Genomic DNA, 11,836 nt, shown 5'->3' with positions numbered 1-11,836 from the left:
AAAATATTAGGTGACTTATTTGTAAGTAAGTAATTTCCCCATGCACCTTTGCACTAGAACTATAATTCCCCCTACCTGCCAAATCCTCATGGTGGCTACATCCATCTTTTATATTGTTATGTTGCTAAAACTGACCGCATAAATATATAATGAAGTCTGTGATAATTTGCTCACTGACATTCACACCAGTGGCCTGATTTAGGTTATTTTGTATCATCCTGTTCCTCCTTACACAAAGGAGCAGATATCAGTATTGCTGATGGAATAAGGACCTTCTATGCCATACTCAGCTCTCCTACAGTGCCTGTCTCCCAGAACCTCCTCCATGCTCTTGAGAATGTGTTTGGCAAACACAGCAAAGCTTCTGGTAATGGCACGTATTGATGTGCCATCCAGGAGGACTCAGGCTACCTGTGGAAACCTTTTATGGTCCAAGTATCCGCTCATGCTACCAGTAGTGACACTGGCAAATGCAAAACTCGAGAAAAGATGAGGAGGGGAAAAATGTCAGTGGCTCCTTTTGTAAAACTATTCCCGTTTCAGAGGTTGTGTCATTGTTGCCCTTCTAGATGTTGTTAATTTAATTAACACCAAAGCAGCTGAAACTAATTAGCAACCTCTTCTGCTACTTAACTAACCAGATAAATATCCCAGAGGTTTAACTGATTTGATGCTATACTTTGATTAAAAAGTGTTCCTTTAATATCTGAGCAGTGTATTTTTATGCAGTATGAACTGTCAATCTGCAGCTACTCTACACAAATATCTTCAATGAAGCAGCAACACTCTGCAGCCAGAGCAGCTCAAGAACGGTAATACACACAGAAGCATGTTTCCTCAAATAATCAAAACCTCAGTTTCAAAATACATATAAAATAATGACAGACACAACCAAAGCTTCATATTTTAGAAATGACACTTCAGAAAAAAAATTGTCACGTTTTACAGAAATCTTTATTTAAATTTTAAGAATAAAGAACCCACAACAATAAGGAACAGAACTAAATAAATCAGGATAAATAAATCAACAGAAGAGGTCCATATGGAAGCTTATTTTTTATGAAAAGTATTACAACATAAGGTGACCTCAAATCCATAAAGGCACATTGTTTTTGGTCTTGTCACTGTCAAGCTTTTAATTTTCTTTAAAGAGATTAAAGACTCTTTATTGGACAATAAAATAATAAAATCTTGGCTATAAAAAGCAAAGTACCCACAGAAAAATATTTTTTCTGTAACAACGCTGTCAAGTGAAAAGACTGAAGAACCTGGATCTACAATTAATATTTATCACCTCACCAGCACTAACACAATATATAAATTTATAATATACATATGTACACAAACTGACCAAGCATAAAACTATGACCATCTGCCTAATATTGTGTTGGCCACCCTTTTGCTGCCAAAACAGCCCTGACTGTTCAAGGGATGGACTCCAGACCCCTGAAGGTGTACTGTGGTATGGACTTGTTTGTCCGACACATCCCACAGATGCTCGACTGGACTTATATCTGGGGAATTCGGAGTGCAAGTCAACACCTCAAAATTCTTGTTGTGCTCCCTGCAAGAATTTTTGCTTTTGGCGGGGCACATTACCCCACATAGAGAGGCCACAGGCTTCTTAAGGTTTCTTCACAAAAGGTAAAGAGGTCCAGTTACTTTCTTTCCAAACTCCTTAAACTAACATGCCTGGATGATTGAGAAACTACACACATCAGAGAATACCATTTCCATGAATGGGTGTTCATGGTCTACAACAATACTAGGTAGTTGATACGATCTTCACATACCCATTGTTCACATGGCCAGGGATCAGCATGGACACCCCGACTGGTATGCAGTAATTCAACGTTATTTGTATAACACAAAAACCCCAACAATCAGTCAACTCCCTATAAGTAAGCACTCTGTGACAGTGGGAAGAAAAAAACTCCCTTTTAACAGGAAGACATCTGCTGCAGAACCAGGTTCAGGGAGGAGGAATAATTGACTACGACCAGTTGGGGGTGAGGGTAAGACAACTATGCAGCGCCCAAACTGCAATGCACTGTATATTCTAACACCTTTCTATTAGAACCAGCATTAACTCTGTTTTGGGGGTTGTTTGTTGGACCGGACCACATGGGCCAGCCTTTGATCCCACTTGGATCAGTGAGCCTTGGCTGTCTATGAGACCATCACTGGTTCACCACTTTTCATTCTTTGGCCCACGTTGGATACATGCTGACCACTGCAGACCGGGAACATCCCATAAGAGCTGCATTTTTGAAGATACTCTGACCCAGTTGTCTGACCCAAAGTCAAATAAACTCACTCAACCATTTTTCCTGTTTAACTCATCAACTCTGAGGGAAGAATGTTTACTTGCTTCCTAATATATCCTACCCCCTAACAAGAGCCAAGATGTAGAGATAATGTTGTTCACTGGTCATAATACTATGCCTGATAGGTGTACATATATATCTGCTCAGACAAATGTAAAAATCAGGGTTTCCCCTACATCATAAGAATAAGGCAAACAAACAATACAAAAAGTGTTTTTACTGTCCAGGAGATAAAATGTAGCTCATTGACCTGAATGTGAGTTCATCTCTTCCTTCTGGTTTTGGAGTTATTTGGTTTCTCACTAGTGTGAGTTTTACCATTAACACACTGCTATGCCTGACGGCTCTGATAGACTCTAAGGATGAAACTTTTAAGCTGTGTGAGTTTTTATGTTTGTCTGACTGCATCTTTTCTCACAGGTGTCAAAAGAACGTGGCTTGTCCCCTGTGTGGGTTTTGATATGTTTTCTTAATGTTGACTGATCTCTAAATTCTTTTCCACAGGTGCTACATGAATATGGCTTTTCACCTGTGTGGATTCTGATGTGAGTTTTCAAGTGTTTTCTCTGAGTAAATCCTTTCCCACAGGTCCCACAAAAATAGGGCTTCTCGCCTGTGTGAATTCTCATGTGAGTTTTCAAGTTTATCATGTGACGGAAACTTTTCCCACAAGCAATGCAAGAATAAGGTTTCTCACCAGTGTGAATTCTAACATGAACTCTGAATGCTGATGAGTCACTGAAACATTTCCCACAGGTTTTACAAGAATAGGGCTTCTCACCTGTGTGGATTCTCATGTGAGTTTTCAAGTGTATCGTCTGACTGAAACCTTTCCCACAGGTGCTACAAGAATAAGGTTTCTCACCTGTGTGAATCCTTTCATGAAGATCTAAAGTTGATTTCTTTCTGAATCTTCTCCCACAAGAGCTGCAAGAATATGGCTTTTCACCTGTGTGAATTGCCATATGGCTTTTCACATGTATGAGCTGACTGAATCTTTTCCCACAAGTGCTGCAAGAGTAAGGTTTCTCACCTGTGTGAACTCTTAGATGCTTAGTCAGCCTGTATTTATACTGAAAAGTTTTTCCACAGGTGTCACATTTTAATGACTTTTCACTTGTGTCAGTTTTGCACTGACTCTCCATCACTGGACAGTTATCTGTTTTGTTACTGTGATGTCTTCTCTTCTTCGGCTCTGCATATCTAGTTGATCCTGTCTGCACATGCTCACTTTCTTTCTGATCTTGGCTCTCTGGTTCAGGAGAGTTGTAAGAAAGGAGATGGTCACAGTTTGGTTCTGATTCACTGTGGTCACTTTCCTTATAAATAGGAGTCACTATAAAGATATCAGCCTCCTGCTTCAGAACAAGCTGCTCTCCCTCCTGACTGGTGCAGAGTTCCTCCGGTTCCTCTTTAATTTGCAGAGGATCTGGGTCGACCTGGTTCAGACTGGAGTTTCTATCTTGGTTATCAACCTGCTGGTTATTCATAGCCTCCTCCTCCATACACATATATTGTTGCGGGAGATCTGATGTGACACATGGACAAAAATTATATGAAAAAAAAAAAAACACAACTGGGTATTTCAGGTTGTAAATCTAGTATTCAAAATTATCACACGTTCATACTAGAATATTATAGAACAGCACTGAAGGACACTTTATTTTAATTCTCATATAATGTCTCACCTATTTAGAAGTAATGTATTCATCTCACATATGGGCTGTTTCAAGCACATCTATATGTTGTATTTAGGTATCTGCACTAGTAGACTGTTTCCTGTCCAGGCAGTCTTCTTTCATGTAGTAGAAGAAAGACAGCACCTAGGTTCCTCAGATGGGACACAGGGCACTTCAAAGGGGAATGCTTTGACAAGGGGTGATATGTAATAGATTTTCAGGTCAAAGTGACCACACTAAAAATAATAAACAGAAAACTGGACAGTTTTCAATCTTTTGAAGCTTAATGTCTGCCATGGGTGAAGTCATGAGTTGAAATTAATAAGTGGGTGAATAATAGACCACCCTCTAGAAATTGAGAGCCCAAAAGCTTGGGGCAGCTTGTCCATCTTTGATTATGCTTGAGTCTGAGTACTTCCTGCAGAACGTCATGGGAGAGAGTTTTACTTTTTGCCTTTGGTTTTTGAGTTTCTTTTTTTTTTTTTTTTTCACCAAACCGTCCTGCATTTGAAGTTGCATTAAAAATTGCCAAGTATGGTTCAGAGGCCAAGGACCTGGGAAGTGAAATCCTCACCAGAACGAAAGAAGTCAGTTTCCACTTTGGCTTATGAGAATGTAGGTTTAATGTTCAATGTTAAAGGTTTAGGGGAAAAAATACATAAATGGTATTTTGAAGTTTTACATACCTATTCTGTGTAATTTTATTTCAGGCTTCCACATAATATCTAGCTCTCCCCCAGTCCAGATGATGATGCCTTCAGTCTCCTGCTTCACTACAAGCTGCTCTTCCTCCTGACTGATCCAGAGTTCATCCTGTTCCTCTTTAATCTGTGGAGGCTCTGAGTCCTCCTGGTCCATACTGGAGGTACTCTCCTGGTTACACATCTGCTGGTCATCCAGACCCTCCTCTTCCTCACACTTCATGTTGCTGTGGGAGGTCTTAATAAAAGGGACACTAGAAAGAGGTTATTGATGTGATGACAAGAAAACAAACATTTTAAAAAATATCTTCCAGTATGCCTCTACACTATGAGCATGTCTCTCATATATGTGAATAAGTGCACAAGTGTTTCAAGAGCACCTGTGCGAGTCACTCTTGAGTTCTAGCACTCTTAATAGCAGAGTACAAAACATTAGGGGAGGTTCTACGAACCTTATGTTTTAAAACACTTTTTGATTGTCACTTTTGTGAGATAACAAACATCAGTAACTACATGACAGAAAATCCTTTCCATGAGAAAAAAAAAATCTATATTTAATGATTACTAGCTGCAGATTTTAATGTAGGTGAAGCGAAAAAAGAGGAGACGAGGAGGTCTTGGGTTGGTATGGTGTTATGGTGTTCCTGTTAAGTAGAGCAGGAAAGATGATGGTGGGTTTCGTGAAAAGGATGGAAACAACTGTAGTGAACACATGGATCAACAAGAAGGAGGAATTTAGGGTGACAGATAAGAGTGGAGAAGGGAGCACACAGGTGGATTACAGCTTATGCAGAATGTGCTGTCTGAAAGCAAAGACACCCGAAGGTGGTGTTATTCGAGAATGCAGCTAGGCAGCATCGGATGGCAGTCTACAGTATGGCTTCAGATATCAAGAAGAGGAAACAAGTGAAGGAAGAAGCAAGGATTAAATGGTAGAAGCTGAAGAAGGAAAAATGTTCCACAGAGTTCTGGAAGGAGCTGAGACAGGCTCTGGGTGGTAGGGACTAGGGGTGGGTTTTGATTATTGATTTTCCGATTAAAATCGATTCTAGCTTGAATAATGTGATATCGATTCATTAACATCCTTATTTATATTTTTAAATATAAATTTAGTTTGCCCAAAATGCTAGAGTCTCAGGTTAAACCTCACAAAATTTCGAGAACCACCAAACGGCTAAAGCAGTAAATGAGAGCGCGGACCCGCCAACGCATCGGAAACAGTTTCTCACCCGACGCCGTCGGGGCTGAAAGCCGAGAGCTCACAGATTCTGATGTGTCAGCGGGGCTGCACTTTGTGCTTAAATCTTGTTTTGTGCTATATTCTGAAGCTTCAGGTTTTGTCTCTCTCCAAACAAAGTTGATTGAACCAGCCACAAAAGAAGATCCAAACTACACTTTACATGTCGCTTCACATAAGCATCATCGTTAATTCCCTCCTTTTCCTGTTTTGCTTCCACCACGATAAAAATCGCACTTCCTGCAGAGCTCTCTCTCTCTCTCTCAGTGTACTTCAACAACAGTTTCCCATCTAAATATCTCTGTTTTCTGCATTATTTGCTTGCTTATTACCCACCAGTCTACCGTTATGTACAGCACTGTCGGGCACTGTTTTTTTGTTGTTGTTTTTGTTAATCTAACTGACTTCCAACAAGAAAGCCTCATTTCTGCTGTTCAATACTGAAGAAATTTAAACTTTTTAGAATTATGCGAAATTGCAAAATGCTTAGCTGTGTCTCTAATAAAACCTCTGTAACTTTACTCTGCTTCACTTCATCAGCATCAGGTAATGTTTATATGTTGATTCATGGGTTTCTTCAGTTTTTGTTCTATTGCATTTTTAAGGTTATCTGCTATAAAAAGCCAGGAAAATCACCTTCATGTTTTTCTGTGTTTAATGCTCAGTTACTTTGACACAAAGGCATCTGCTGTGATGCTTACACCTCTGATAAAGTCTCACAAATGTCAGCTTTCTTTTTATAGATATAAAAATATGGATATTTACTGATAAATGATCAGAATTATAATATGTCTGACTGTCTGAGGCAAAATGTCCCCGATTCAAATCGAATTGAATCAATTCAGGACCTTGTGAATCGGAATCGAATCAATTCTAGAAATCAGTGACGATACCCAGCCCTAGTAGGGACGTGTTGCCAGATGAATGGGAAGGTACAGTTGTAGTCGTGAGGGAAACTCACAACCAGGTGATTGATGTATCCTTTGGAGAGAGGAAAGAGAACAAAGAGACTTGTTGATGGACAGAGGAACTACAGGAAAGTATTCAAAGGAAGAGGTTAGCAAAGAAAAAGGGGGATAGTCAGTCAACAGGAACACTGGGTGGCTAGGCAGAGATCAAGCTGGGAAATATGTGCAGCAGGTTAGCATGTTTAAGGATAAATATGGATATGTACTAATGAGTGAAGGGAGTGTATGGAGAAAATGGAAGCAATACTTCGAATGAAGCTGCAAAGCCGTAAGAAAAAGGTAGACCACAGAGAAGATTCATGCATGTAGAGAAAGAGGATATGCAGAAGGCTGACAAAATTATAGACATTCTCTACTTAAGTCCAATTCCACCTGAATTCGACCAGATGTTTCATGGTGTCAAACTCCAGTCCTCAAGGGCCGGTGTCCTGAAACTTTTCCATGTGTCCCTGCTGCAACACACCTGAATAACATAAGTAGGTCATTAGCAACACTCTATAGAAATTGACTGCATGCTGAGGTGGCAGTTCAGCCATTTGATTCATGTAACAGCAGCTCATGACTGAATGAACACGGTGCACGTAGTTTTAGAAGTACATTTTTCCAAACACTTTACGTCACTTCAGTTTACTTGAGTAGGTTTAGGGGTTGCTACCGCAGCATGCAGTCAAGTGTTGCTAATGACCTACTAATTTTATTCAAGTGTGTTGCAGGAGGGACACATGGAAAAGTTTCAGGACACAGGCCCACAAGGACTGGAGTATGACACAACTGCTCTACACTGACAGTATACAGTTTATGCTGTCTTTATACTGGACGGCCACTGTACACCAGTCAAACACACTGATCTTTACTTTAAATCCATCACAGTACAGCAAACTAACCTGTTTATCTATTTTAATGCAGCCTTTAAATAACAGTCTACCTCGTGTTTGTTTTGCAGCATGTTTTACAATATATATTAAAAAAAAAAAAAAACAGTGTCACATGTACAAACCCAATATCTGATAAAAAGCACAAGGACTTAAATGTAAGCTTCAAATGAGCAGTCCTTCCCTTTAAATCTAAGCTCTCTTTATCCTCTCCTGTCCTATCTCTCTTATTTTTCTCCATCTCTGAGTGAAGTTGGCTCTTTCTTTTCACTCCCAGTGCAATACAGCAGCTGGACCTTTAGCTTGCAACACACTGTGAGACAAACTCCACACAAACAGTTTGTGTGTTAGCTGATGTTTGTTGAGCTAATTGAAATGCTGCATTTGAAATCACCTGCCACTAAAAAACATTGCTCCCTTTATGCTCACTACTCTTCTGCAGGGCTACTTAGAGGCTGAAGTATCACACTTGCAACTTATGGACACCTGCAGTTGTTCTGGTGTTGTGCCAAAAAAAAGAAAAGAAGAAGAAAACGCAACCCACTTTAAACCCTGACTATCGGACACCATTGTGCCTCTTTAATGCCTTTTTATCAACATACCCTGGTGATTAATACACGAACAGGATTGCCCCTCATGTGTTACTGTTCACGCTTATTTCAGTTTGATGTTTGAAGGCGTGCAGTGACATGAAATAATAGCTTCCCTCATATCCCTTAAACCAAAAGTAACAAGCCTGTTTTGAAAATGTAAGTAAAAGTAAAAAGTACTCAAGTAAGGCACAGAAGGCCGAAAATTCTATTTAAGTACAGTAACAAAGTATTTGTACTTTGTTACTTCCTATATAAACATATTACCAACAAAGTGTTCTTATATTCTTAGACTGAGATTTTATCATTTTAGCTGGCTTTGGGACAATCTGCATTTTTCTGGACTTTTTATTGCATTTTAGTGTTTGGCTTTTGAGCGACTTCTTCAGCTCTGTTTCTATACTACCGTAATAATTAAGAGACCTCACAAGGGTACCACATAATGATGTGAAGCCAAAGAGCTTCAGCACCATGGAGCAGCAGCAGATCCAAAGCTCAGTGCAGTGCAGTCACTACTGTAATCCTTCATACTGTCCATATTTAATGTATGGTTTGAATCAGGCCATGAATTTCCTCATAATAAGTATTTTTACCAAAATGTGAACTACAGATCTAATTAGAATGTATAAATAGCCCATCTCACATAACTCACCGAACTTCCCAACATATAATGATGGCAAACTTAAAACAGATACCAGTGATGTGCAAAAGCCTTCAGCCAATCTTTATATTTTGCATCCAAGGAGCCAGTTTCTGGTAATGTTTTACAGAGGTCTTGAGTAATAGTTCTCCAGCCTTTCAGAAGGTCTTTCAAAGCTGGTCTTTAGAAATTGGCTGCTCCTTCACTTTTTTCAGTCCAGCCCTTGTACCTGACAATTATCAGAGGATTTTTTTTTCATTCAAGCATAAAACAGGCATCTAACTCAAACTCAGTCGAGAGCTTTGGACTGTCATTCAAGAAGAAAGCTAATTTTAACAGAGTTCAGGCTGTGTTGAGGAACACAGGTGGTCATACCAAGTGTTGCCTTTCAAGCTCATAGAATTGTACAAACTCTGTTTTAGCCTTACATACTGGATTTCCATGCATGTTTGCATGTGTTTCAATAACCGTTTTCCAATTTTCTTGTCATAATATGAAGAGATGAGGGGTGGCTCAAGACTTTTGCATGGTACCTTAATAAGTCACAAGCACTCTCACTTCAGTGTGTCTGACATTAAATAGATATATTTAGTCAGCTATTTACCTTCACTCTTAACTGCAAAGCTTCACTAGTCATGTTTACACTTATTAATGCTCTTCATAATTTTCAGGTCTACTGTTGGTCGGGGGTTTGAAATAATATGACATAGAAACAGAATTTTATATTTAATTGTTGTCTCTAAAGGGAATAGGTCTGTTCATATTACAGTTTGAAAGACAGGCTACATCTATCTATGCAAAAGTGAGGAGAAAAAGCAAGCGAGAGCTGGGGGCTTTATCTCTTCAGCGCGGCAGTAAAACAAGATGTAAAATAATCGCAGCGTTGAACAAGATTTTTTGTTTGTTTGTTTGCTGAAAACTTTAATAGTTTATATATTTAAAGATTTAAAGAGATGGAAAAGTAATGTAAATAACTCTTGGCTGAAGTATTAAAATTACAACAGTAAACTGAAAAAAGGGGAATAACATGTGCATATCACAAACAAGTATATTTAAGAATAAGAAATTTGTATGGACCGAATTTCTGACTTTACGGTGTATACCTAAAGGCACCACACAAACGATTTGTGGAGGTGCGTTTGGCCGTAAACAGCAATGTAGACGCGCACTAGGTTTTATTTTTATATTATTTTTTTTGTGCTTCTCCAAAGTGTATATGGTAGCTGGGAAGACCTGCACAACAGCCACATGGCGATATTGAGAGAGACCTACGGCACTGTGCAGAAAGCAGAAGCTTTCTTTGTCTCTGTTTGACTTTAATACACGAAGCCTTCCAGTAAAATCACTTCCTCGTGTGTAACGCTAAAAGAAGTTTACCGTTTAAAAGGGAACTTGTGTTATTTCTATACAAACAGGTCATAGTTGCTCATTGATTTACTCTTTCTGTCTACAATCTGGGCTCCGATCAGTGTCCTACATGAGTCGTATTCCTGCGTTAGTTCATTGTGATCGTCACAGTTTTACATACCAATTTATGTGTAACTTTATCTCGAGTTTCCGGCTGATATCCAGCAGTCTGCGGTGATGATTGATCTCCTCCTCATACCGGACGATTGTTTTGCAACCTGAGAGAATGTCTTCGATAACAGCAGTTAATCTCGCCTCGATAAACTCTCACTTGAAGACAGAGGTAAGAAGTAAGCGTGCGTCATTTCCGTTCTTATTGTTTTCTTGTTAATTTCCGGCAGATTAGACGCATCAAAATGTTATTGCTGCCCCCTTCAGGCCATTCGTACAATTTCAACGACTTACTTGCGAGCCCCTCACTGGTACTTTGCAGAAACCTGAATGTATGACTCTACAATAATCCAAGTTAAATATTGATCCAAGGAATAGTCTATGCATAAAGTTTCTTTCTCACCATAGGTGGAGCCGATCATAAAAGCATGCCTAACACATTCTGCCTTTCCACATGTGCATTTTTTCAATATGATGACCAATAATAAGTGCCAACCCATGACTGAAATCACAGTGCACCAGCCTAAGTCTGGTGAATAGCCTGTTTATGGTCATGCCAAAGCAGCTCAGTCTAATTTAAATTCAGACTTTGGTTTAGGTTTGGATAGCTTTATTCCTTTAATACATGAAATCGTTGTTTTAAAAATTCCGTTTTTGGATTTACTTGAGTTATCTTTGCATATTAATACAATTTGTTTAATGATCTGAAACATGTAAATTTGAACAACAAATATGCAAAAACAAATAGATATATAAGTAAGAGAGAAATCAGGAAGGGGCCAAATACCAGCTCTGTACACCATAAGTTATATTAAAAAGATCTTATTGCATGTTTCAGAAAATCTGTGCATTTTCTGAAGCATATTTTTCTGAAACATATTTTCAGCCATTGTCACGTCTGTGCAGTTTACTTTTCTTGTTGTCATGTCTGTGTTTACCCACCAGATGACGCCCTTTCTGCATTTCCTAAAGCCTCCCTGGTCAGTTTAATGCTTAGTCCAAGTTTAGAGCAAGAGAAGCAGTGATAGTCTCCACGGCAAAAAAAAAAAAAAAAAAAAAAAAGGCACAGAAAAGAGCTCCATCTAAAAAAATCAAACAAAAACAAAAAACAAAACAAAAAACAGATGTCACAGTACTTTTCTCTATCTTGGATTCTCTGCTGAATGTTTTGTCGACTCACCTCCAGCTCTCTCTGCCTCTCAGTCCTTTCTGCTGCAGCTGAGACTGTGTCATGGCCTTTATGTTCATCCACAGAGCAGAGATAACAGATATTCTGCTGATCAGTACGGCAGAACATCTTCATC

At 39.1% G+C, this 11,836-nt stretch overlaps 1 protein-coding gene across 4 annotated transcripts; it reads right to left on the bottom strand.

The window, feature by feature from the left end:
* Nucleotides 1-936: 936 nt before the first annotated feature.
* On the bottom strand, nucleotides 937-10,731 carry LOC146368184 (uncharacterized). 4 transcript variants are annotated; one of them, XM_084913694.1, is made up of 4 exons: nucleotides 10,543-10,731; nucleotides 7,285-7,375; nucleotides 4,693-4,961; nucleotides 937-3,855 (listed from the first exon to the last, which is right to left on the bottom strand). In XM_084913694.1, exons 2-4 carry the CDS (start codon nucleotides 7,305-7,307, stop codon nucleotides 2,699-2,701), a joined length of 1,449 nt encoding a protein of 482 aa, XP_084769820.1. In that variant the 5' UTR covers nucleotides 7,308-7,375; nucleotides 10,543-10,731; the 3' UTR covers nucleotides 937-2,698. The 4 variants fall into 4 exon arrangements, with proteins under 4 accessions (XP_084769820.1, XP_084769821.1, XP_084769822.1 ...); XM_084913695.1 differs by lacking the exon at nucleotides 7,285-7,375; XM_084913696.1 differs by lacking the exon at nucleotides 7,285-7,375 and having other exon boundaries at nucleotides 4,693-4,945.
* Between the last annotated feature and the right edge of the window lie 1,105 nt (nucleotides 10,732-11,836).

Source organism: Perissodus microlepis, chromosome 18 (genome assembly GCF_051167445.1).
Source record: "Perissodus microlepis isolate ML-2025 ecotype Zambia chromosome 18, ASM5116744v1, whole genome shotgun sequence".
Lineage (NCBI taxonomy): Eukaryota > Metazoa > Chordata > Actinopteri > Cichliformes > Cichlidae > Perissodus > Perissodus microlepis.
Note: the sequence above shows the minus strand (reverse complement) of the source record. Positions and strands in the feature narration are given on the sequence as shown.